The 27,491-nt window shown below is 46.3% G+C and overlaps 1 protein-coding gene across 1 annotated transcript in view; it reads right to left on the reverse strand.

Annotated features, from left to right (window-relative positions):
• Positions 1 to 16,491, reverse strand: part of CERS1 (ceramide synthase 1) — a 100,424-nt gene extending 83,933 nt beyond the window's left edge. Inside the window, exon 1 of the mRNA XM_075825464.1 lies at positions 15,698 to 16,491. Within this exon, the coding sequence (XP_075681579.1) occupies positions 15,698 to 15,952 (255 nt within the window). The 5' untranslated portion in view covers positions 15,953 to 16,491. The remainder of the gene's footprint in view (positions 1 to 15,697) is intronic.
• Positions 16,492 to 27,491: the final 11,000 nt, after the last annotated feature.

Genomic DNA, 27,491 nt, shown 5'->3' on the forward strand with positions numbered 1-27,491 from the left:
CGGTGTGTTTTTTCGCCGGACACTATGCTCACGGGAATGGACAATTTAGACAAAAGTCTTTCTTCGCCCAGGGTTGTCTCTCCCACCAACCCTAGGCTCTGGGGCTTTAGGGGGCACAGATGCACAAGATGGCCTCCGAGGCCGCAATATAGACAGAGTCCCGAGGTGCGTCTGCGTTGTCACTTCTGGGTAGACAGCTTAAACTGGTCCGTCCTCACAGACTCCTTTGGAGGATCAGCAACTGAGGACAGCAGGGGTTGCTGCAAAGTAGGAACCGGGCTAGGGAGTCTTCCCTCCCGACAAGCTTCTTGGAACTTTTCTCGAATCCTTAAATCAATCCGGGTGGCCAGAAGGATGATGTCATCCAGGGTAGACGGTAGATCTCGGGCGGCAAGCTCGTCCTTAATCTCAGGAGACAGTCCCTGCCAGAATGTAGCCACCAAGTCCTCATTGTTCCACGACAATTCTCCCGCCAGGGTGCGGAAATGGATGGCGTACTCGCCCACGAAAGTGTATGTGGCCTAGGTTCAGCAAGGAGGCGGCTGCAGACGAGACTCGTCCAGGCTCCTCAAACACCATGCGAAATGTCCGTAGGAACCCCTGGAAGTCTCAGGTCCTTGTCTCTCCCAGATAGCGTTCGCCCATGCTATGGCCCTGCCAGTGAGTAAAGAGACGATGAAAGCGACCCTTGCACCATCAGTCGAAAATGACCTTGCATACAGGCTAAAGTGGATCTTGCACTGGTTCAAAAATCCACGGCAGGTCTTCGCGTTTCCAGTATAGCGGTGAGGTAGCGGCAAAGAAAATCGGGGATCAGCACTGCCAGGAAGTGTAGCCGGAGGATCTGTACTGCCAGGAGGTGTAGTAGGAGGAACAGCAGTTTGCACCTCCAGCTAATGTGCAATAATGTTCAATGCCTGGAGGAGTTGGTCCTGTCGAGACCGGAGGTCTAGCATATCCGCCCGCATCTCTTGTGACGTCATCTTGGTGTTGGATCGACCAGCGGGGTCCATGGCCTGAGCTTACTGTCACGTTGGGTACGTGGACCCATTGGGCCGTACCGCCTTGACGGTATGGCAGCTGGCCAACAGGACACAGGTCACAGTCTATAGTTCGTATAGGTGTACCTGTGGTAGCTCAGACAGTAGCAAGACAGGCTCGGCTGGGACTTAGACAGCAGGCAGGCACCAGGCGTGGTGAAGCAGGACAGGCGTGGTACTCAGCGCAGCACGACTCCAACTCAATACGACACTTGACCAGGATAGCACAGGATGCAGGTTACAGGTAGCAGGAACGGGAAACACTGGGAACTGGAAAACACTTAGGAGACCATTTGCATAGACAGACTAGGGTAACAAAACAAAGCTCAGGCAAGGCAGGAAGGGGCTTGGCCCTTCTTATAGACCAGGGTGCTCTGGTAGCAATCAGCTTAATCTCTCCAGGGATGACGCTTCATCCCACGTGACCGCCTCTGCAGCCAATCACAGGCTGCACCAGCCTCTGCAGCCAATCACAGGCTGCTGCGTCAGAAAGGAAGGTCAGACTGGAGGAAGAAGAGGGACTCGTCACCAAGACAACGACAGGGTACATATAAACTTTATTTTTAATCAGCAGCCTCTTTTTCTCTATCAGTGATTGAGAGAGACAAGTGGCTGCCGATTAGTGTAATATTGTAATGTATTTCTGCCCGCCCGGCCGTTGCTAGGCAACGGCTCCGTCACACACGGACGGCACACGGATGCCTTCCGTGTGCCTTCAGTTTTTTGGACGGCCTCATTGACTTGCATGGGCCTCACGGTCACAGAATCTCGGACCAAAGTAGGACATGCTCTACTTTGCATCGGAACGGAGCAACGGGATCGTCAAAAAAACTGAAGTGTGCATGGCTCCATTGAAATGAATGGGTCAGGGTGCTAGCCGTCAGAAAAACGGCTAGCACCCTGAAGAAAAACACTGAAGTCTGCATGAGGCCTAATGCCACCTAAGCCACTAAATATAAATAAGTATGCATTACTGCTAAATCTACTTACAATAGGGAGGTTCTAAGCGCACATTTTGATCAAATTGTGTGAGCTCACCTGCCACGGCAAGGCGGCCTCTATGAGGTGGGAACCTACGCTGCACATACACCCAGAACTGGGACTAAACCTACATATTCTTGGGTATGGTAGGAACCAACATTAAACTAATTAAAATCACCCACGGCAGAAAGGGGGGAGTACAAGATCAAAAATGGAGGCAGTCACTAACTCCACATCTATCTATCTATCTATCTATCTATCTATCTATCTATCTATCTATCTATCTATCTATCTATCTATCTATCTATCTATCTATCTATCTATCTATCTATCTATCTATCTATCTATCTATCTATCTATCTATCTCTCTATCTATCTATCTATCTGTCTATCTATCATCTATCTAAAGTCCAAATACAATGTCAGCCGCACAGCCTTGTAAATCATAGGTGGGTGCCGACCTGCCCAGGTCAGGGCTAACAGACCTGCTGTAGTAGAATCCAAAAATCAGGCAGCACTCCAAGGTATAAGCAAGGTAGAAAAAGGTGCTTTATTGGTCCATATACACACGACGTTTCAGCTCAACACAGGAGCCTTTCTCACTTGAGAAAGGCTCCTGTGTTGAGCTGAAACGTCGTGTGTATATGGACCAATAAAGCACCTTTTTCTACCTTGCTTATACCTTGGAGTGCTGCCTGATTTTTGGATTCTATCTATCTATCTATCTATCTATCTATCTATCTATCTATCTATCTATCTATCTATCTATCTATCTATCTATCTATCTATCTATCTATCTATCTATCTATCATCTGTGATTTTAATTCGTTTAATGCTGGTTCCTACCATCCCCAGATATATATGTAGGCTTAGTCCCAGTTCTGGGTGTATGTGCAGCGTAGGTCCCCACCTTACAGAGGTCACCTTGTCGTGGCAGGTGGGCAAACACTTTTTGATCAAAATGTGCACTAAGAACCTCCCTATTTGTAAGTAGATTTAGCATTAATGCATATTCAGTGCCGTAACTACCGCTATAGCAGCCGTAGCGGCTGCTACGGGGCCCGCAGCATGAGGGGGCCCGTGCCATGGCCGGAGGCTCCGCTAGCAGCTGCTATGGCTGCTACAGTGCAACGCCACTGAAGGGGTTGTTCCTACAAAACACATGCATCCCCTATCCACAGGATAGGGGATACATGTGTGATCGCTGGGACACCCAGCGATAAGGAGAACGGGGAACCGAAAGTCCCCCGAAGTTCTCCATGACAAACCTCGGACTTCCGGGGTCTGTCTGCAGCTCCATAAAAATGAATTGTGCACTTGTCGCGCTTGTGCGCATACGTGACCAGCGCACCTTTCATTTTTATTGAACTGCGCAGACGCCGGAAGTCCGAGGTTCGTCATCGAAAGTCACCGAAAGTCCCCCGTTCTCCTTATTGCTGTCAGCGATCAAACATGTATCCCCTATCCTGTGGATAGGGGATGCATGTCTTTTGTAGGACAAACTATAGGTCGTTTTTTTTGGGGGGGGGGGGGGCTATATGGCGTCATCTACAGGGGGGGTCTGTATGGCGTTATCTACAGGGAGGGTCTGTATGGCGTTATCTACAGGGGGGGTTCAGTATGGTGTTATCTACAGGGGGGGTTCAGTATGGTGTTATCTACAGGGGGGGGGTCTGTATGGCGTTATCTACAGGGCGTGGTTCTGTATGGTGTTATCTACAGGGGGGGTCTGTGTGTCATTATCTACAGTGGGGACTCTGTATGGCGATATCTACAGGGGGGTTTGTATGGCGTTATCTACAGGGGGGTCTGTATTGGGTTATCTACAGGGGGGGCTGTATGGCGTTATCAACAGGGGGGTCTGTATGGAGTTATCTACAGGGGGGACTCTGTATGGCGTTATCTACAGGGGGGATTCTGTATGGCGTTATCTACAGGGGGGACTCTGTATGGCGTTATCTACAGGGGGGACTCTGTATGGCGTTATCTACAGGGGGGACTCTGTATGGTGTTATCTACGGGGGGGGTCTGTATGGCGTTATCTACAGGGGGTCTGTAAGAGGTTATCTACAGGGGGGCTGTATGGCGTTATCTACAGGGGGGGCTGTATGGCGTTATCTACAGGGGGATTTGGGGCTGTAAGACGTTATCTACAGGGGGCCTGTAAGGCGTTATCTACAGGGGGCTGTGTATGGCGCTATCTACAGGGGGGCGCTGTGTGGTGGAATCTATAGGGAGGCACTATCTACAAGGGGGAGTTGTGTGTTACCCAGCGGAGGGGGGCCCCAGTCAAAAGTTTGCTATGGGGCCCAGTCTTTCCTAGTTACGCCCCTGTGCATATTTATTTATATTTAGTGGCTTAGATGGCATTAGTGTGCGCAGTGTGCTGTCGCCATTTCTTTGTCTGCTATTTATCTATCTATCTATCTAAAAAAAACAAAAAAAAAAACAAAAAAAAAAAACACTTCTACACTTCTCTTCATTCAGGTTCAGCTGTACTAACAGCACAGCGTGATCTCGCGAGATCATGCTGTGCTGTCACTTACTCCCACATTAACTTTACCGGAGTTTCGGAAGAATGAAAAGACATTGTGTCCTGGCTGGAGGCGATGTCTTTTCATTCTCTCAACACTCCAGTAAAGTTACTGTGGGAGTGACAGCACAGCGTGATCTCACAAGATCACGTTGTGCTGTGAGTACAGCTGAACATGAGTGAAGAGAAGTGTGTATGACGCTGATTGGTCATCGTCATACACTTCTCTTTACTACGCCCACTTGGTGAAAAGTAAAAAAATGCCCCCTGGGGCATTAAGAACAAATTTGCATAACACTTAAAATGCTCATAACTTTGTCAAAAATAAACGTTTTTTTAAAAAAACAACAAAAAACACATTACTTATCTACATTAAGGCTATATTTACACGACAGTGAAAAAAAATTGCCATTAAAAACTGATCAACTGTCAGTTTTTCATGGCCGTTTTGCATCAGTGTCTCTAAATTTTCATCCATTTCCAGTCCGTCTGTCCATTTTTAATAGCCGTTTGACATCCTTTTTGCATCAGTTTTTCATGGCCAGTAAAAAAACTGATGAATTTCATTGGTCAGGCTTTTTTTGTCCCAACCCCCTGAAAACACCCAAAGAAAGGTCACATGTTTACCTAGACACTATTTACAGCCTCCCTGTATATGATGCCACATACCTCCCTGTATATGATGCCACACACCTCCCTGTATATGCCACACAGCCTCCCTGTATATGATGCCACACAGCCTCCCTGTATATGATGCCACACACTTCCCTGTATATGCCACACAGCCTCCCTGTAAATGCCACACAGCCCTCCTGTACATGATGCCACACAGCCCTCCTGTACATGATGCCACACACCTCCCTGTATATGCCACACAGCCTCCCTGTATATGATGCCACACAGCCTCCCTGTATATGATGCCACACACCTCCCTGTATAAGATGCCACACACCTCCTTGTATATAATGCCACACACCTCCCTGTATATGATGCCACACACCTCCCTGTATTTGATGCCACACACCTCCGTTTATGATGCCACACAGCCTCCCTGTATATGATGCCACACACCTCCCTGTATATGCCACACAGCCTCCCTGTAAATGCCACACAGCCCTCCTATACATGATGCCACACAGCCCTCCTGTATATGATGCCACACAGCCCCGATGTAGATGCCACACAGCCCGTCATGAATACCCTACATACTCACCGATGCAGCGCTGTCTTCTCCAGGTAAGGTCTCTCGTCTTCACGGGATCTGCGGAGGCGGCGCGATGACGTCATCGCGTTGCCTTCGCAGAACCCGTGAAGACGAGAGACCACACCTGAAGAGGTCGGCGCTGCATCGGTGAATATGTGTAGTCGCGCCGCCGATAGCTAGCAAGGGAACTAGTAGTTCCCTTGCAAATCCCCATGTCACAGATCCATTTTTAACGGTTGTTACATGTATTGACAGCCGTTAAAAACGGATACATTGACTTCTATAGGGGCCGTCAGGCCGTTAAAACGGACAAAAATAGGCCATGTCCTATTTTTTGACAGCCATTATTCGTGGGCCATTAAAAAAACGGCCGTGTGAATACACCCATAGAACATCATTGTTCTGAAAACGGTCGTGTGAATAAGTCCTACAGCGCCTATTAGATTAGGTAGAAGATAGGGCAGTTATAAACTGGTGACAGAGCCTCTTTAATGCCACAGTTGTGGTAATCTATGCCACGTCCCAGCTAGGCCATAGCCAGCAGATGACTCATGAGCACTATGTTGAGGAGTTGTCTGGAAGTAAGATCATGAATTATCCCAAAGGAGTATTTTTTGGATAATACTGGGTGGACTGACTGAGGAGTGACATAGACCTCGCTAAGAAGGGGCCTCAGGGTAGGTAAAATCAGAGTAGTTAAGTGTCATAATTCTGGGCAACAGTTAAACATTCAGGTTTTGCCCAAATTATCCAACATTGGTTAGGTTATATTAGGTTGGTAAGGTCAAAATAGGTAAAATTATATTGTCACCAAACCTACAACGTTACATCATACAATATACTGTAGGGACGTTCCTCTGAAAGAGAGAAACAAGAAAACTCAAGCATTGATGGGTCTTCCCACTGGTCTTGAAAAACTGTAAACACTGCATATACTGTTGGTCCACAAAATATGCACACAACAATACATAATATACATAAAATCCTCAAGTTAATAAAAGTTTAGACGTATACATCCACCAAGTCTTCCTCTATGCATTTATAGCATGTGGTCAGGTTAGAAGAAGACATTACTATTTGAGTCTAGACTGAAACGTAAGGAGAGATACAGTGATGTTGCAACAGCTTAACCCCTTAGTGACCAGCCCATTTTAGGCCCTAATGACCAAGCTATTTTATTCGTTTTTCTATAGTCGCATTCAAAGAGCTATAACTTTTTGATTTTTTCGTCTACATAGCTGTATGAGGCCTTTTTTTTTGCGGGATTAGTTGTGCTTTTTAATAGCACCATTTTTGGGTATATATAATTTTTATATTAACTTTTATTAACCTTTTTGGGGGGGATTATAAAAAAAAACTGAAATTCCGCCATTGTTCTATGCGTTTTTAAATTGACGCCGTTCACTATGCGACGTAAATAACATGTTACCTTTATTCTATGGGTCGGTACGATTACGGCGATACCACATATGTAAAGATTTTTTATGTTTTACGACTTTTGCACAATAAAAACACTTTTGAACTAAAATTATTTGCTTTTGCATCATCGCTTTGCAAGAGCCGTAATTTTTTTATTTTTCCATCAATGTAGTGATTTTTTTGGGCTTGTTTTCTGCGGGACAAGACGTAGTTTTGAATGGTACTGTTTTGGGGTGCATGGGACTTATTGATTCATTTTTATTATGACTTTTTTGGGGGGCAATGGAAAAAAATTGCAATTTCGCCATGGTTTTTTGCGTTTTTTTTTTACGGTGTTCACTTTGCGGTTTAAATGACATATTAACTTTATTAATGGAGTCATTACGGTCGCGGCGATACCACATATGTGTACTTTTTTTTTTTTTTACACTTTTACTAAATAAAACCACTTTTTATGGAAAAAAATGGTTTTTGTTTTTTTTTTACTGTACTTTTTATTAATAATCTTTATTTCACTTTGACGACTTATTTTATTAGTCCCACTAGGGGACTTTACTGTGCGATATTCCGATATTCCGATCGCTGCTATAATGCTCTGGTATACTTCGTATACCAGAGAATTATTGCCTGTCAGTGTAAGGGTATGTTCACACGGCCTATTTACGGACGTAAATCGGGCGTTTTTGCCCCGAATTACGCCCGAAAATAGCGCCTCAATAGCGCTGACAAACATCTGCCCATTGAAAGCAATGGGCAGACGTTTGTCTGTTCACACGAGGCGTATATTTACGCGCCGCTGTCAAATGACGGCGCGTAAATAGACGCCCGCGTAGAAGAAGTGACCTGTCACTTCTTTGGCCGTAATTGGAGCCGCTATTCATTGACTCCAATGAATAGCAGCGCTAATTACGGCCGTAATTGACGCGGCGTTCAAGCGCCTGCACATGCCGGTACGGCTGAAATTACGGGGATGTTTTCAGGCTGAAACATCCCCGTAATTTCAGCCGTTACGGACCCCCGCCGTGTGAACATACCCTAAATCTGACAGGCAATCTGTTAGGACGTGCCTCCGGCGCGTCCTAACAGGCATATGTCCAAGGCAGACCTGGGGGCTTTTATCAGGCCCCCGGCTGCCATGACACCCTATCGGAGACCCGCGATTGCATTCGCGGGCCGCCGATGGGTGACAGAGGGAGCTCACTCCCTCTGTAAACAAAGTTAAATGCCGCGGTCGCTATTGACGGCGGCATTTAACGGGTTAAACGGCCGCGATCTAAGTAAACTTCGATCGCGGGCGTTGGAGCAGGAGCTCAGCTGTCATCAGACAGCAGAGCCCCGGCTCCTGCCTGCACGGGAGACCCGTGCAGGACTTAGACTAGGCTGACGTGAAAAGGCGTCAGCCTAGCCTAAAGCCCATTAGTGACCGACGTAAAAAGGCGTATTAGTGGTCACTAAGGGGTTAATATATTCCCCCCTATTTGTCTACAGTTGTGGCAGGCAGATAGTACTTTGCTACCCTGATCATGGAGTTTAGCTTTACCATCCACAGCACTTATATTGTGATACTGTATGTACGAAGAAGTCTGTCATTTAACACGTTAGTGACCGCCAATACGCCTTTTCACGGCGGCCACTAATGGGCTTTATTCTGATGCAATAGCCTCTTCATGGCGCTGCATCAGAATAAAGTAAACAGAGCAGGGAGCCGATAAATTTCCCTGCTCTCAGCTGCCAGAGGTAGCTGAGGGCTGGGGGCGTCCCTGCTCGAACGTGTGAGATCGATATTAGTATCGATCTCACCCTTTAACCCATCAGATGCGGCGCTCAATAGCAAACGCCGCATCTGAGTGGTTTTGGAGAGAGGGAGGGAGCTCCCTCTCATCCCACCGACACCCGGCGATAAGATCGCCGAGTGTCTGTGTCTCCCATGGCAGCCGGGTGCCTAATAAAGGCCCCCAGGTCTGCCTGTAGTGAATGTCTGCTAGGCTATAGCAGAGGCATGGCTCAGCAGATGCCTGTCCGTTTTAAACAGACAGGCAGTAGTAATACACTGCAATACAAAAGTGTTGCAGTGTATTATAAATGCGATCGGATGATCGCATATTAAAGTCCCCTAGTAGGACAAGTAAAAAAAAGTTTAATAAAGTTAATAAAATAAAAAACTCACTTTTTGCCCTTTACTATTAAAAAAACAAAATAAAGTAAAAAAGTTACGCATATTTGGTATCGCAGCGTCCGTAACAAACCCGACTATAAATCTATTACATTATTTAACCCGCAGGGTGAATGTCGTAAAAAATAAAATAAAAAACATCCCGCCTTAAAAAATTTGGATAAAAAGTGATCAAACAGCAGCATCTACTCCAAAATGGTACCAATAAAAACTTCAAGTCGTCCCGCAAAAAAAAAAAAGCCCTCATACAGCTATATCAGCGGAACAATAAAAAAGTTATGGCTCTTCAAATATGGAGACAAAAAAACAAATAAATTTGAAAAAAAAGTAAAACATACAAAATCTATACAAATTTAGTATTGTTGCGATCGAAACAACCCGCTGAATAAAGTTATTGTGTTATTTATACCACACGGTAAACGACGTAGATTTAGGATGCAAAAAAGAGTGGCAAAATTTCTGTTTGTTTTCTATTCCCCCCCAAAAAAAGTTCATAAAAGTTAATCAATAAATTATATGCACCCCAAAATGGTGCTATTAAAAAATACAACTTGTCCTGCAAAAAACAATACCTTATACACCAAAATGTGTAGACGCAAAAATAAAAAAGTTATAGCTCTTGGAATGCGACGATGGAAAAACTTGAAAAATAGCTTGTCATTAACCCCTTCCTGACATTTGACGTATCCATATGCCAAAGTCGGGTAGGGGAAGTATGGAACGGGCTCACAGGAGTGAAGCCTCTCCATACGATGCCGGCGTCGGCTGTTTGTTACAGCCGACACTTCAGAGTAACTAGCGGCATAGCGCTCGAGCGCGATCCCGCTCGTTTAACTCGTTAAATGCTGCGGTCAAAAATAGGGGGCGACCCCCTCTAACAGCTCATCGTGCCCCCCACAACGCAATCGCGGGGGGGGGGGGCAATGGTTGCTATGGCTGCCTGGGGGCCTAATGAAGGCCTCCAGGTCCGCCATCTTTGTGCACCTATTAAGGGGACTAATAAAAAAAGTAAAAATTAGTTAAAGAACAGGGTTTTTTTTATGTAAAAAAAAAATTAAAACTTCCAAAAAAAAACCCTTATCCCATTTTCCCCCTAGAGCATGTTAAAAAAATAAATGAATAAACATAATTGGTATCACCGCGTCCGTAAAAGTCTGAACTATTACAATATATCATTATTTAAGCCGCACGGTAAACACCGTAAAAAAAAAATTGTAAATGACAGAATCTGTACACCAAAATGGTATTATTAAAAACTACAGCTTATCCCGCAAAAAATAAGTCCTCATACCACTTAATCGACGGAAAAATAAAAAAGTTGTGGCTCTCAGAATTTGGCAACCCAAAATAAATGTTATTCTTTACACTTAGGTTTTTACTTGTAAAAGTAGTAAAATATAGAAAAAATTATATATATTTGGTATCGCCGTAATCGTATTGACCCACAGAATAAAGTTAACATGTTGTTTTAATTGCACAGTGAATTCCGTAAAAACGGTGCGCAAAGAACCAGGGAGGAATCGCTGTTTTTTTCATTTTCTACCCCACAAATAATTTGTTTCCCGCTTCCTAGTACATTATATGCCAAAATAAATGGTGCTACGAAAAACTACAACTCGTCCCGCAAAAATCAAGCCCTCATAGGACTATATCGACAGAAAAATAAAGACGTTATGGAAGGTGGTGAGGAAAAAAACGAAAATGAAAATCTGAAAAAGGACTGCGGCGGGAAGGGTTAAGGTTTAAAGTAGGCTGGTCATTAAAAGGTTAACCCCTTAGTGACCACTAATACGCCTTTTCACGGCAATCTCTAAGGGGCCTTAGGCTAGGCTGCCGCCGTTTCACCGCAACGTAGTCGAAGTCCTGCACGGGTGTCCCGTGCATGCTGGAGCAGGGGCTCGGTTGCTGACAGCCGTGCTCCTACTCTAACTGTAGAGATCGAAGTTTACTTTGATCTCGGCCATTTAACTTGTTTACAGAGGTTCTGACATTGAGAAGCATCAGGGCGTTCTATGCAACGCAGCATTCAAAGTCATCAGTGCTCTGTCACACACAACGTTCTGACGCTGCAACATGCTGAGGGAGCCTGAGAGGACCCAAAGGAAAGAAGAGGAGCAGTGAGGTGAAGCGAGTTTACAGTATATACTCACAGTGTGACGCCTTCCATCTTTTGTAAAGCCAGACTGCATTTCATAATCTACTATCTGTAACTGAAAGACCAAGTAAAACTGTGTTTCTTATCACTAGCTGGATTCAGTCTCAGAACACATGTGTGTGATATCAACAATTCTTACACCTAATGCACACGACTGTGTGTACTGTCCGAGTCCCGTCAGTGATCCGAGGAAAGATAGGACATGTTCTATCTTTCCTCGGATCGGAGACTCTGACTATTTTTCACGGACCTGATTCACCCGCTAAAGTGAATGGGTCCGTAAAGACTATCGGGTGTCAAAAATGGCCCGAGTGGCACAATAGTCGTGTGCATGAGGCATATAACTACTTAGGTATTAGAAAAGGATTTTATTGAGGGAAAGAACCAACGGCGCCCGACTAACCCATTGACTTTAATGGGGTCCATCAGCTCTATGTCATTATGTGTGCCGTTTTGTTCGACAAAGCTGCGCAATTTTGTCTGGAAAAAGTTATGGAATCTGCAACGAAGGCCGCTAACGGAGCCTCTGATAAAGATGTGAACAGAGCCTTAAAGAGGCTCTGTCACCACATTATAAGTGCCCTATCTCCTACATAAGGAGATGGGCACTGTAATGTAGGTGACAATAATGCTTTTTATTTAAAAAAACTATCTATTTTCACCACTTTATCAGCGATTTTAGATTTATGCTAATGAGTTGCTTAATGCCCAAGTGGGCGTGTTTTTACTTTAGATCAAGTGGGCGTTGTACAGGGGAGTGTATGACGCTGACCAATCAGCATCATGCACTTCTCTCCATTCATTTACACAGCGCATAGGGATCCTGTTAGATCCTTGTGTGCGGTCTTATACTAACACATTAACGATACTGAAGTGTTTAGACATTCCATGGGATGTCTATTCACAATCCCGGCACTTCGTTACTCTGTCTGTGGTAGTTACAGCAGAGGAAGCGTGATCTCGCGAGATTACGCGGTAAATGACAGGTTACAGCGAGATTACATTTCCTCTGGCTCGTGGGAGAAAGAAGGGACATGCCCTATCTTCACGCTGTTATGCCTCTGACCTCCCATTGACATCAATGGGAGGCAGAGAAAGCGTATTTCGCAGCGGTTTATGCCCGCGGCGCTCAATGGCCGTGGGCGAAAAATGCAGCGAAAAACGCTTTTTCTGCCTCCCATTCATTTCAATGGCAGTTCAGAGGCAGAACCACGTCAAAAAAGGCTAAAAGCGACTGGGGGAGGGACGGGGAAGGGGACGCCTCAGGTTTCCGTGTCAAAATCTGCACCACAAAAACTCTGTGTGAACTGGGCCTAAGCTGTGCATTCTGGAAATGATAAGGGCAAAGCCCCACAAGGCGGAATTGCGGAGCATAGGCTGCGGTGCGGAATTTGGTGTCCGCAGCATACAATGGATGTTGCGGACCTGTGGCGGACTGGTTGCGGACTCTTTGCGGAAGTTCTCCATTGACTTCAATGGAGATTCTAAATTCCGCAACGAAGTCCGCAGATGTCATGTACATGTTATGTGTGCTGCGGAGCATATTGGTTTTTTAACATGACATTTCTTCATTCTGGCTGGACCTATGTATTTCTAGGTCTACAGCCAGACTGAGGAAGTCAATGGGGCTCCCGTAATTACGTGTGACTACGTGTGTGCAACCTTAATTACGGGTGACTACGTGTGTGCACCCGTAATTATGGGAGCGTTGCTAGGCGACGTCAGTAAATAGTCACTGTCCAGGGTGCTGAAAGAGTTAAGCGATGGGCAGTAACTGTTTCTGCACCCTGGACAGTGACTACCGATCACAATACACAGCAACCTGTAAAAAAAATAGAAGTTCATACTTACCGAGAACTCCCTGCTTCTTCCTCCAGTCCAGCTTCCCAGGATGACGTTTCAGTCTAAGTGACGGCTGCAGCCAATCACAGGCTGCAGCGGTCACATGGACTGCCGCGTCATCCAGGGAGGTAGGGCTGGATGCCGAAAGAGGGACGCGTCACCAAGACAACGGCCGGTAAGTATGAATTTCGTTTACTTTCACTAGGGAAAGTGCTGTCCCTTCTCTCTATCATGCACTGACAGAGAGAAGGGAAGTACTTTCACCTCAATACGCAACGGCTAGTCCGCATCAATTTACTGCACATTTTGGGCAGATCCGCAACAGAATCTGCAACGCAGATTATGTGCGGCATTGATGCGGACAGTGGCGGAAGAAATACGCCACGTGGGGCCATGCCCTAAGAGTTTCACATCGTGCAGATAGGTGTAGTTGTTATTGGGAACACTCACCTTATTGGAAGGTTGTTTTAACTCTTTCCTTTGCAGAGCGCACAGCTTAGAGGGAACACTGCTGGTGACTAACACGCAGGTTGTATTTGGATGCCATTTACAGGAAAGATCCAGTGGTAGAAGGCTCTCGGCATATATTGGTAATCATTACACAACCCTCAGACAAGTCAATGTGGTACCACTGTGTGCCCCTCGGTTGCTATAGAGACTCAGAGGGATGCTAAAGTAGCGATGGGTGACTGTTCTGCAGCTGCAACCATTTAGTTCTCCTCATCTCCACCCCCTCTGATTTTGGCTGGAAGTGAAATGCTTCTGTGCGTAAAGTAGTAAGGCAGGAATTCACATTTGTCTATGTGAGGAAAAGGAAGAATAATCATGCCCTGGTTTTAACCTGTCTGAATAGAGAACAAATGACGTTATATATTTGGGCCATGTTTTTCTAATGAGTCAGGATGTAGTCAGAACAATAATCATCTAAATTGTAGGAATAAGGCTCTGTTCACATCTGCGTCGAAGGCTCCGTTTGCAGATTCAGTTTTTTTTTTACAGGAAAAATAGTGTTGCATGCAGCACTATTTTTCCAGTCAAAATGATGGACACCTTGGCGGAATATAACAGAATATAGCGCGGTTGGTGTTTTTCATGCGACAGATCCATCACAGTGCTGTGGTTTGCATTGTAAATGGAAGTCACAAAACAGATGTGAACAGAGCCTAAAAGAGATGTAGTGTAATGTCTGTGCATGAGTATATCAGAGGTGTGCTCTATTATAGAAAGAGATAATGGGGCACATACATGGCGCCAAATTTACTCACTAGGGCAGCTTCATTCATTCTGTTCAGGATAAAACTAGACCGGACAGGTAGAAACTGCGCCAAATTTATCACAGTGGCACAAGCTGTATGATAAATTTGGCACAACTCGCTAGACATGTTAAACATTTTTAATCTTTCTTACGCCATCTCTTTGCCGGTGTAACTTACACCAAAACAATGGCGCACGCTGGTAAAATATCTGGTGCATTTTGCCACGCCCCATTTTCTAGAAACTTTTCAGAACTTTTGAGAAAGGTGCAAAAAGTGCCTCAGACATATAATAAAATTGGCACACGCAACCTACTGCATTTTTGGGGCGCAATTTGTGCCAAAATTCTGGCACATTTTGCTTACTGAATCTCCCCCCCCCCCCTCAATAGCTATGCAAAAAAAAAAAAAAACAGTTAAAAAAAAAAGAGATCTCTATGCAACAGATGCGTACTGATGCCAAAATCAACATTTCCGAATCGGTCTACATCCAACAGAACTGAACGAAATCTCACAGTGGGTCTATTTCTATACACTTTCTTCAGGATACTCCAGTAAGGTTCTGTTCACACTATTGTTAGGGTCCGTTCTATCAGATTTGACACCCAGAATATCGTAGTCTTCTGCGCTTTTCCTTTCTGGAAATCTGATGGACCCACTCGAAGTCAATGGCGCCCTTCGAAATCTATTACACTACGATCTATCATCATTTTCCTGGTTCCGTAGTAGCGAAAGCCATAGCGCTAGTGTGAACAGAACCATAGTGAGATAACTCCTCCAGGCTGATTGTACTTTGTATTAGGAGTAAGTGCCAATATAGGTGAATATATATAGTATATGATATAGGTGAATGTAGGTAAGCCGTGTAGCCTTTATTTAGAGATGGAGTAGGTTGTACATTATGATAAAGTCACCTAACTCGCCCTGACCATTACTACTCCGGTATACAGGTCAGTATACATACATTTCCTTCTATATGAGGAGGGTGGTAACTTTAGATACTTGGAAGATGTTGTGCCTACTGCTCCTCTTCTCACACATGAACTCTCTGATCTAGGGCACATGGCTGTGTCCACACTTCATGGAGTGTCACTTACTTGGAAGATCCATGTAGTACTTGCCATGCGTAGAACAGTCCATGCCAGGGTGCACAAAATAACACACAATAACTCCATCCAGGTGAAATGGGCATGAGCCTGAAATGTGTCCCACGATGATACCAAGCCACAGTCTTTGCATTCTTTCAGTGCTCCGGTAAATTGTCTCCCACTTTGGATGAGCAGGTTCACATAGCCCAGAGAAGATGGTATCTCCACAGGTTGTATTTTATGTTCTTGCTCCATGACTGGCATGAGAGGGGATTTAGAATGATATTATTCTAAAATACTAGTATGCCAATTCCTACTAGGATAGACACACTAATGGATGCCACTTGAAAAACGTACATGAAGACCTACCCTTGCATGCAGGATAGGATGGCATCAGCTGCTTTGGCCACTGTGAGCCCTTCTCAGGGGGCAGTAAATGGTGATCTTGTGTGCCCCTTTCTGGTCTTATCTTCTGCACATCTATAAGAGGGGGCAGTGATGCCGATTATGGCTATATGTAATAAAGGGGAGACAGGCAGATAGGGTGATGCATATGGGAGGGTGCGCAGCAGCCCCCGAGTCTTCTTTCTCTAGCTGGGGGGAGGAGGGGGCAGCTGGTGCAGTGAATCTCCCGCTCCCTGATTGGCAGGATCCAGTGTAGCAGGGCAGGATCTAGCAGGGAGGAGCGGCTAGGATAAGTAATGAGAGCAGACAAGAGGCAGAACGTGGGCACCGGAGAAGATGGTGCACTCAGCTCCGAGGAGATCCGCGCAGCGGTCAGTGCCAGCCTACCCATGTATATATTCAGAGCACGTTTGAATGGAGGGAGGGGAGAAGAGGGACGGATTGTCCGGGCACCAATCACTGACACATGGGGACAGAGCCCACGTGATGACGGATCCCTCAGTCATGGTCAGCGACGATGTGGCGTAGTGGGCATGAGATATGTGTGTGCCCACTGTCTCCTCCCGGCTGTGCACTGCCCCCTCCTTTATACGGTTACCTTACCTAGATTTCTATGAAGGAACATGCATCAGAACGATAGACAATCTTGGGCATTGTTCACTCCTGCAGTTATGGTTTACCAGACTAGTTATAGTTAACCACTTCAGCACCCGAGTATTTCATTCCCTTCAGAGTGTATTTACACATGCCAGTTTTGCGGCATTTTTTTTCACAACGTGACAAAAAACACCTCAAAACTGGCACATGTACAGTAAAAACACAACCAGACAGGGTCTATTCATATGGCGCGGTCAAATTGCGTTTTATTGCTGCAATTATCGCAAAATAGGGTGGATTTGTCACGATTTCTCTACATATTTTTGTACATGGGGCTTTAACAATTATACGTTTTATTTCTTACCCTTTCCGAATTGTTTTTACGTGTTTGTGACAGACAGGGCGTTTTTTTTTTTATACCAGAAATATTTCTGAAAGGAGTGAAAAAAAATTGCAATTTTTCTCACAGTTACTTCTTACGTTTTAATGACACAACTTCTATACAGAGCTGCAAAATATGTTGGCGCTATATAAATAAAATGACAACTTTTTAGTGACATAATATATTACTAAAAAGATCTTAGTGTGAAGATGAGTTCCCTTTTCTGTTATATTCTCATTTTGAGATATAACGTAGGATTTTGGGCAATTGGAGTAAAAGTTTGGGTTATCGGCGATGTTTCACCAAATTCACACTTTTTTTTGTGTGACAGGAGAAATCATATAGGTCAGGATAGGCCATCAATATGTGATCAGTCGGGGTCTGACACCCGGGACCCCCGCCTATTAGCTGTTTTGAAGGGGCTGCAGTGCTCGTACGAGATGGATGTAGCGGCGGTTCACAATATTACAGCCCTCTCCCATTCACTTCCATTGGAGAAGGCTGTAATACTGTGAACCGCCGCTACTGCTGTGTCGCCGATTCACAGTGTGGGCAGTGACCAGATTGAAGGGGGAAGCAGCGCTCATACGAGCACTGCGGCCCCTTCAAAACAGCTGATCGGCTAGGGTCCCTGAAGCCGGACCCCGACCGATCCGATATTGATGGCCTATCCTGAGGATCTAATGGCCGTTTGCAGGGAAACACACACATAAGTAGCCTTGGTGCATAAAATGGTTTTACCAAAAAAGGGTCAGTGTTGCTCATAGCAACCGGATTCCAGCTTTAAAGAGGCTCTGTCACCAGATTTTGCAACCCCTATCTGCTATTGCAGCAGATAGGCGCTGCAATGTAGATTACAGTAACGTTTTTATTTTTAAAAAACGAGCATTTTTGGCCAAGTTATGACCATTTTTGTATTTATGCAATTGAGGCTTGCAAAAGTACAACTGGGCGTGTTTAAAGTAAAAGTCCAAGTGGGCGTGTATTATGTGTGTACATCGGGGCGTTTTTAATACTTTTACTAGCTGGGCGTTCTGACGAGAAGTATCATCCACTTCTCTTCAGAACGCCCAGCTTCTGCCAGATCACGCTGTGACGTCACTCACTTCCTGCCCCAGGTCCTGCATCGTGTCGGCCACATCGGCACCAGAGGCTACAGTTGATTCTGCAGCAGCATCAGCGTTTGCAGGTAAGTAGCTACATCGACTTACCTGCAAACGCCGATGCTGCTGCAGAATCAACTGTAGCCTCTGGTGCCGATGTGTCCTCGCTCGTCCGACACGATGCAGGACCTGGGGCAGGAAGTGAGTGACGACACAGCGTGATCTCTCGAGAACTCGCTGTGTGTCTGCACTGCCAGAAGCTGGGCGTTGTGTAGAGAAGTGGATGATACTTCTCGTCAGAACGCCCAGCTAGTAAAAGTAGTAAACACGCCCCGATGTACGCACATAATACACGCCCACTTGGACTTTTACTTTAAACACGCCCACTTGGACTTTTGCAAGCCTCATTTGCATAAATACAAAAATGGTCATAACTTGGCCAAAAATGCTCGTTTTTTAAAAATAAAAACGTTACTGTAATCTACATTGCAGCGCCGATCTGCTGCAATTGCAGATAGGGGTTGCAAAATCTGGTGACAGAGCCTCTTTAAAGGGGGTTGGTTCACAATCAAATATTACATTTCTCTGTTAGATCATGCAAAACATTATCATTTTAGAATTGGAATCATTTTAAAAATGCTCTAGTGTCTAGATATAGCTGTTAAATACGTGTTATAGCACCCACTGGTGTTCTTTTAATTCCTTCCCACCTAATGTGTCCAGTGCCAGTGGTCACACACGGCAAGTAGCTCAGTTCCACCACTAGTGTTGGCAACTGTCCGTAAATTTACCCCTCTGATAATTTGCACTGCGCATGCGCCAAAATTTACATGCGCAGACACAGTGCAACCAATAAGGGAAGCGGGCCCGCGGCAGCCCACAGCCGAAGTGGACTTGGAGCAGGGGAGGAGTGTATGACAGTATGTGACTGTCTCTGACTTAGGTGACCTCAGCCAGAGACAGACTGTTATTGGGTCGGTGCCGCGACCAGTGAGGCACCTGGTCCTGACATCACGAGTGGGTGTTAAATACATGGATTATGGGGGTTATATACAGAGTTGAAGGGGTAATATACAGGGATGATGGGTGCCATATACGGTGATGATGGGGGTCCCTGTATATAACCCCATCATCCCTGTATATAACTCCCATCATCCCTGTATATAACACCTTTGATTACTGTATATACTAACCAGCCATCATTCCTGTATATTACCCCCATCATCCCTGTATACAGGGTTAATGGGGGTATAATACGGGGATGATGGGGGCTACATACAGGAATGATGGGAGTTATATACAGGAATGATGGGGGTTATATACAAGGATGATGCTGGTTATATACAGGGATAATGACTGGGGGAGGGGCTGATGGTCACTTTACTGGTGGGGGGGCTGATGGTCATTTTACAGTGGGGGCTGATGGTCATTTTATTGTGGGTGGGGAACTGATGTTTATTGTACTGTGAGTGGGGGGCTTATGGTCATTCTACTGTGAGTGGGGGGCTGATGGTCATTTTATTGTGAGTGGGGGCTGATGGTCATTTTCCTGTGGGTGGGGAACTGATGTTTATTGTACTGTGAGTGGGGGGCTGATGGTCATTTTACTGTGAGTGGGGGCTGCTGGCCATTTTACTGTGGGGGCTGATGGTCATTTTTCTGTGAGTAGGGGCTGATGGTCATTTTGCTATGAGTGGGGGGCTGATGGTTATTTTCCTGTGGGTGGGGAACTGATGGTCATTTTACTGTGAGGGCTGATGATCATTTTACTGTGAGTGGGGGCTGATGGTCATTTTACTGTGAGTGGGGGCTGATGGTCATTTTACTGTGAGTGGGGGGCTGATGGTCATTTTACTGTGAGGGCTGATGGTCATTTTTCTGTGAGTAGGGGCTGATGCTCATTTTTCTGTGAGTGGTGGGCTGATGGTAATTTTGCTATGAGTGGGGGGTTGATGGTCATTTCGCTATGAGTGGGGGGCTGATGGTCATTTTACTGTGAGTGGGTGGCTGATAGTCATTTTACTGTGAGTGGGGGGCTGATGGTCATTATACTGTGAGTGGGGGGCTGATGGTCATTATACTGTGAGCGGGGGGCTGATGGCCATTATACTGTGAGCGGGGGGCTGATAGTCATTATACTGTGAGTGGGGGGCTGATGGTCATTTGGCTGTGAGTGGGGGCTGATGGTCATTTTGCTGTTAGTGGGGGTTTATGGTCATTTGGCTGTGAGTGGGGGCTGATGGTCATTTGGCTGTGAGTGGGGGCTGATGGTCATTTGGCTGTGTGTGGAAGCTGATGGTTTTCCAACGGTTTCTGCCTCTGACCTCCAATTGAAATTAATGGGAGGCAAAAAAAACCTGCGGCTCTTGTTTGGAATGATTTTTAGCCTGTGGTTTTTGCATTACCTTCAATGGCTTAAAAAAAACACGGGCAAAAAACACAGGAAGAAAAGGCGAGCAATTAAAAAAATGCTGTCAATTAAAAATCTTTTCAGATGTTTTCTGCCTTACAAAAAACGCTGTAAGGGCTTATTCACACAAACGTTGAATACGTCCTTGTGACAGCCATCAAAACAACCGCCGTCACACAGAAGCATGTATTTCAATGGGGCCGTTAACACGGCCGTTGTTTCAACGGACCGTGTGAAGGTTGCTTTGAAAAATAGAACATGTCCTATTTTCTTCTGTTTTCACGGATCCCTCCATAGACTCAAGTCTATGGAGATCCGTGAAAACGGGTCCTACATGGGTGAAACCCGTTTTTCACGTCTGAGTTTCCCCACGTTCGTGTGAATAAGCTTAGTGTCGTGCTTGAGTGTAGTGCTTGTTTTTAGCCGTTTTTTGTAAACAATTTTTGGTAGGGGTGCCCTGAGGAATTAATTTTTTTCCCAGGGGAGCCTCGAGCCTGAAAAGGTTGGGAAACTCTTCATTAGTTGGATGTTCTGAGAGGAAATGAAAAGAACACCATGGGGCGCTGTAAGAAGCATGTAACAGCAATATCAACACACAGGAGCAGCTTTTTATTTTGCTAATTATTCCACTTATATAATTGTTATGTTTTCTGGCGCAAAAATAGCCTAACAGCTAGATAATGTATTCATTATTAAACATTGTTTTACCCAAGTCCTATAGAGTGCCTCGCCGTTTAGGGACTCACTTTGGATCCTTGATTCTTCTTTTTTTACATCTTGTTTTCTTTCTTAAGTGGCCCAAGATATATTCGCTCTTTAACCCCTTTAGGACGCAGCCTTTTTTGGCCTTCAAGATGCAGGAATTTTTTTTGTTTTTCATTGTTGCATTCCAGACCCATAATATTTTCATTTTTGAATGTGTTGTATACTTTATTTTATATTCGAGGAGGTTTGTAAAGGATCTGCCAGGCACAACTTCTGTGGATACGCCCATAGGTAATCAGTCTGCACCTGAGTCTCAGTCTCTGAGACTGACTCCATCTTCCACCACTCAGGATGGCAGGCATAGGAGTGGGAGAGCCTATCGCAGCCTGGCCAGACGGAGCTAGCTCCCGCCCTCTGTCTATTTATACCTGCCTTTCCTGTTCCTCCTTTGCTTGTGATTCTTCTCGTGTGGTTTCCTGGCCCAGCTACAGCTTCTAACTATTTGATCCTGCTCCATACTGACCCTGGCTTACTGACTACTCTCCTGCTCTGCGTTTGGTACCTCGTGCACTCCTGGTTTGACTCGGCTCGTTCACCACTCTTGTTGCTCACGGTGTTGCCGTGGGCAACTGCCCCATTTCCCTTAGCTTTGTGTACCCTTGTCTGTTTGTCTCGTGCACTTACTGAGCGTAGGGACCGCCGCCCAGTTGTACCCCGTCGCCTAGGGCGGGTCGTTGCAAGTAGGCAGGGACAGAGTTGCGGGTAGATTAGGGCTCAGTTGTCCGTTTCCGTACCCCTATCATTACATAATCACAAGCCCATATACCTAGTCTACCCTGGTCCCTGACACTACTATGGACCCCCTTGAGACCCTGGCCCAGCAAATGCAGGGTCTCTCCCTACAGGTCCAGGCCCTGGCTCAGAGGGTCAACCAGCCTGACGCTATCATGGTAGTCCCCCTCACCTCACCTCTTGAACCCCACCTCAAGTTGCCTGACCGGTTCTCAGGGGACCGGAGGACTTTTCTCTCCTTTCGGGAGAGTTGTAGGCTCTACTTCCGCTTAAAGCCTCACTCCTCCGGTTCTGAGAGCCAGCGGGTGGGTATAATTATGTCCCGGCTCCAGGAAGGGCCCCAAGAGTGGGCCTTCTCCTTGGCTCCTGACGCCCCTGAACTTTCCTCCGTTGATCGTTTCTTTTCTGCTCTCGGACTCATTTATGACGAGACTGACAGGACTGCCTTTGCCAAGAGTCAGCTGGTGACCTTACGTCAGGGTAAGAGACCTGTTGAGTAGTATTGTTCTGACTTTAGGAAGTGGTGCGTAGCTTCTCGGTGGAATGACCCTGCCTTAAGGTGCCAGTTTAGGTTGGGTCTGTCGAACGCCCTGAAAGACCTGCTAGTTAGCTATCCCTCTTCTGACTCCCTAGACCAGGTTATGGCTTTAGCGGTACGACTTGACCGACGTCTCAGGGAACGACAACTTGAACATTTTTGTGTTTTCCCCTCTGACTCCCCCATGATGCCTCCCGAGGTCCCGTTGCTTCGCTCTTCCACGGAAGACTCGGAGGTACCTATGCAACTCGGGGCCTCCGTGTCCCCCCGACAACGTAGAGAGTTCCGCAGGAAGAATGGTCTCTGCTTCTATTGTGGGGATGACAAGCATCAAGTGAACACCTGTCCTAGGCGTAAGAATAAGCAGCCGGAAAACTTCCGCGCCTAAGTGATCATCGGGGAGGTCACTTGGGCGCACAGGTATTTCCCGTAAATATGAAACGTAATAGAATCTTGCTTCCCTTTCAGGTCTCTTTTGGTGGTAGGTCTGCTACCGGCAGTGCCTTCGTGGATTCAGGGTCTTCTGCTAATATCATGTCTGTGGAATTTGCTATGTCTCTAGCTATGCCTTTGATTGATTTGCCTAAACCTGTCCCGGTAGTGGGTATCGACTCCACTCCTCTTGCTAATGGTTATTTTACACAGCATACCCCTGTTTTTGAACTCCTTGTTGGCTCCATGCATTTGGAACAGTGCTCTGTACTGTTGATGCAGGGATTATCGTCCGATTTGGTTTTAGGCCTTCCCTGGTTGCAGTTGCATAATCCCACGTTTGACTGGAATACTGGGGAGCTTACCAAATGGGGTAATGAATGCTTGACGTCATGTTTTTCTGTTAATTCTATTTCTCCCCCTGAGGAGGTGAACACGCTACCTGAGTTTGTTCAGGACTTCGCTGATGTTTTCTCTAAGGAGGCCTCCGAAGTATTACCTCCTCATAGAGAATACGATTGCGCTATCTAATTGGTTACAGGAGCTAAGCTCCCTAAGGGTAGGATATTTAATCTTTCTTGTCCCGAACGTGAAGCCATGAGAGAGTATATCCAGGAATGCCTGGCCAAGGGTTACATTCGCCCCTCTACTTCTCCGGTAGGTGCTGGCTTCTTCTTCGTAGGGAAGAATGACGGTGGTCTTAGGCCATGCATTGACTACCGTAACTTGAATAAGGTCACTGTAAGGAACCAGTATCCCCTTACTTTGATTCCTGATCTCTTTAATCAGGTTCAGGGGGCCCAATGGTTCTCTAAGTTTGATCTACGGGGGGCGTATAACCTTATCCGCATCAAAGAGGGGGATGAGTGGAAGACTGCGTTTAACACTCCCGAGGTATTCATTTCGAATACCTAGTCATGCCCTTTGGGTTGTGTAATGCTCCTGCGGTCTTCCAGAATTTCATAAATGAGATTTTAAGAGATTACTTGGGGGTATTTCTTGTAGTGTACCTTGATGACATACTGGTGTTTTCCAAGGACTTGTCCTCCCACATTGAGCATGTCAGGAAGATGCTCCAGGTCCTTCGGGAAAACAAACTGTTTGCGAAAACCGAAAAATGTGTGTTTGGGGTACAGGAGATACCATTTTTGGGTCAAATCCTCACTCCTCATGAATTCCGCATGGACCCCGCCAAGGTCCAGGCTGTGGCGGAATGGGTCCAACCTGCCTCCCTGAAGGCGTTACAGTGTTTCTTGGGGTTCGCTAATTATTACAGGAGATTTATTGCTAACTTCTCGGTCATCGCTAAGCCTCTTACGGACCTCACTCGCAAAGGTGCTGATCTCCTCCACTGGCCTCCTGAGGCTGTCCAGGCTTTTGAGGTCCTTAAGAAGTGCTTTATCTCGGCCCCGGTGCTGGTTCAGCCCAACCAAATGGAGCCATTTATCGTGGAAGTTGACGCATCCGAGGTGGGAGTGGGGGCTGTCTTGTCCCAGGGTACCAGGTCCCTCACCCATCTCCGTCCCTGTGCCTACTTCTCCAGGAAGTTTTCGCCCACTGAGAGTAACTATGATATTGGCAACCGCGAACTCTTAGCCATTAAATGGGCATTTAAAGAGTGGCGCCACTTCCTGGAGGGGGCTAGGCACCAGGTAACGGTCCTTACCGACCACAAGAATCTGGTTTTCCTAGAATCTGCCCGGAGGCTAAACCCGAGACAAGCTCGATGGGCGCTATTTTTTACCAGATTCAATTCTTTGGTTACCTATAGGGCTGGGTCTAAAAATATTAAGGCTGATGCACTGTCGCGTAGCTTCATGGCCAGCCCTCCTTCGGAGGAAGATCCTGCTTGTATTTTGCCTCCTGGTATAATCATCAAGGGTACTTAGGGAAAATCATGACTCCGCACTATCTGGTCATCCAGGCGTCCTGGGTACAAAACACCTCATTGCCAGAAACTATTGGTGGCCTGGGTTGCCTAAAGACGTTAATGCCTACATCGCCGCTTGTGAGGTTTGTGCTAGGTCCAAGACTCCCAGGTCCCGACCAGCGGGCTTACTACGTTCTTTGCCCATTCCCCAGAGACCTTGGACCCATATCTCCATGGATTTTATCACTGATTTGCCTCCATCTCAAGGCAAGTCGGTGGTGTGGGTTGTAGTAGACCGCTTCAGTAAAATGTGGCACTTTGTGCCCCTCAAGAAACTACCTAATGCCAAGACGTTAGCCACCTTGTTTGTCAAACACATCCTGCGTCTCCATGGGGTCCCTGTCAATATAGTTTCGGACAGAGGGGTACAATTTGTTTCATTGTTTTGGAGAGCCTTCTGTAAAAAGTTGGAGATTGATCTGTCCTTCTCCTCTGCCTTCCATCCTGAAACTAATGGCCAAACTGAGAGGACTAATCAATCTCTAGAACAATATTTAAGGTGTTTTATCTCTGACTGTCAATATGATTGGGTCTCATTCATTCCCCTCGCCGAATTTTCCCTTAATAACCGGGTCAGTAACTCGTCAGGGGTCTCCCCCTTTTTCTGTAATTTTGGGTTTAATCCACGGTTCTCCTCCGTTTCACCTGGTAGTTCCAACAATCCCGAGGTAGAGGTCGTTCATCGGGAACTATGCACAGTCTGGGCCCAGGTTCAGAAGAACCTAGAGGCGTCCCAGAGCGTACAAAAAACTCAGGCTGATAGAAGACGTTCTGCTAACCCCTTGTTTATGGTCGGGGATCTGGTGTGGTTATCGTCTAGGAACTTGCGCCTTAAGGTCCCGTCCAAGAAGTTTGCTCCCCGGTTTATTGGGCCGTATAAGGTCATTGAAGTCCTCAATCCTGTCTCCTTCCGACTGGAGTTGCCCCCATCTTTTCGAATACACGACGTGTTTCATGCCTCCCTCCTTAAACGCTGCTCCCTGTCCTTGGCTCCCTCGAGGAAACCTCCTGTTCCTGTTCTCACCCCTGAGGGGGTGGAATGCGAGGTGGCCAAGATTGTGGACAGCAAGATGGTCCAAGGCTCCCTCCAGTACCTGGTCCATTAGAGAGGATACGGGCCTGAGGAGAGGACTTGGGTACCCGCCCGGGATGTTCACGCTGGGGTATTGGTCAGGAAGTTCCACCTTCGTTTCCCCAATAAACCAGGTCCACTTAGCAAGGGTCCGGTGGCCCCTCATAAAAGGGGGGGTACTGTAAAGGATCTGCCAGGCACAACTTCTGTGTATACGCCCATAGGTAATAAGTCTGCACCTGAGTCCATGTCTCTGGGACTGACTCCATCTTCCACCACTCAAGATGGCAGGCTTAGGAGCGGGAGAGCCTATCGCAGCCTGGCCAGACGGAGCTAGCTCCCGCCCTCTGTCTATTTATACCTGCCTTTCCTGTTCCTCCTTTGCTTGTGATTCTTCTCGTGTGGTTTCCTGGCCCAGCTACAGCTTCTGACTATTTGATCCTGCTCCATACTGACCCTGGCTTACTGACTACTCTCCTGCTCTGCGTTTGGTACCTCGTTCTCTCCTGGTTTGACTCGGCTCGTTCACCACTCTTGTTGCTCACGGTGTTGCCGTGGGCAACTGCCCCATTTCCCTTAGCTTTGTGTACCCTTGTCTGTTTGTCTCGTGCACTTACTGAAGGTAGGGACCGCCGCCCAGTTGTACCCCGTCGCCTAGGGCGGGTCGTTGCAAGTAGGCAGGGACAGAGTGGCGGGTAGATTAGGGCTCACTTGTCCGTTTCCCTACCCCCATCATTACAGTATGAACCCAGTTGCACCTCATATGAGTCACTGAAGTGGCAGGACGGCACAGTGACCAAGACTGCCAAAGTCAATGGGTTCCGTCCGAGCAGAACAACGGAACACACCGACGCAGGTGTAAACATAGCCTAATGGATACAGACAGAAGGCATATCCTTTTGTATCAGTGATCCATTTGAAAGCTCCTTTCCGTCAAGTTTCCGTAACTTTGGATGGAAAAAATAGCGCTGCAGACTACGCTACTGCTTCAGTCGAATAAACGGAAACCTGATGGGACAGAGCATAACTGAGCAAAAATCATGCTAAAACAAAACCCATTTAAATCAACGGGTAGTTTGACGGAAACGTTTCTTTCAGCTTTTCTGTTCCTCTGACAGAGTAGAACAACAGAAATACACAATGTATATGTAAACGAAGCCTTAGGCCTTGTTCACATCCACGTTGGAAACTATTTTTCCTGGTGCTGTACACCTTTCCGAGCCATAGGAATACACTAAGAAAAGACATTAGTTGGAAAAATTACCACAAATTGCTGGACTGCGACTAATGTGCAAAAAATGTCTGTATGTAGGCCCCAGCTGTAAGGATAACTTTTCCCTATTCATAACCAGTAACTTTTTAGTAGAGAAACTAAAACAACAAAAAGTCTTCAAATCTAACACAAATATAACTCACGTCATTAACCGGTTAAGGACT

Source organism: Rhinoderma darwinii, chromosome 1 (assembly GCF_050947455.1).
Source record: "Rhinoderma darwinii isolate aRhiDar2 chromosome 1, aRhiDar2.hap1, whole genome shotgun sequence".
Classification (NCBI taxonomy): domain Eukaryota; kingdom Metazoa; phylum Chordata; class Amphibia; order Anura; family Rhinodermatidae; genus Rhinoderma; species Rhinoderma darwinii.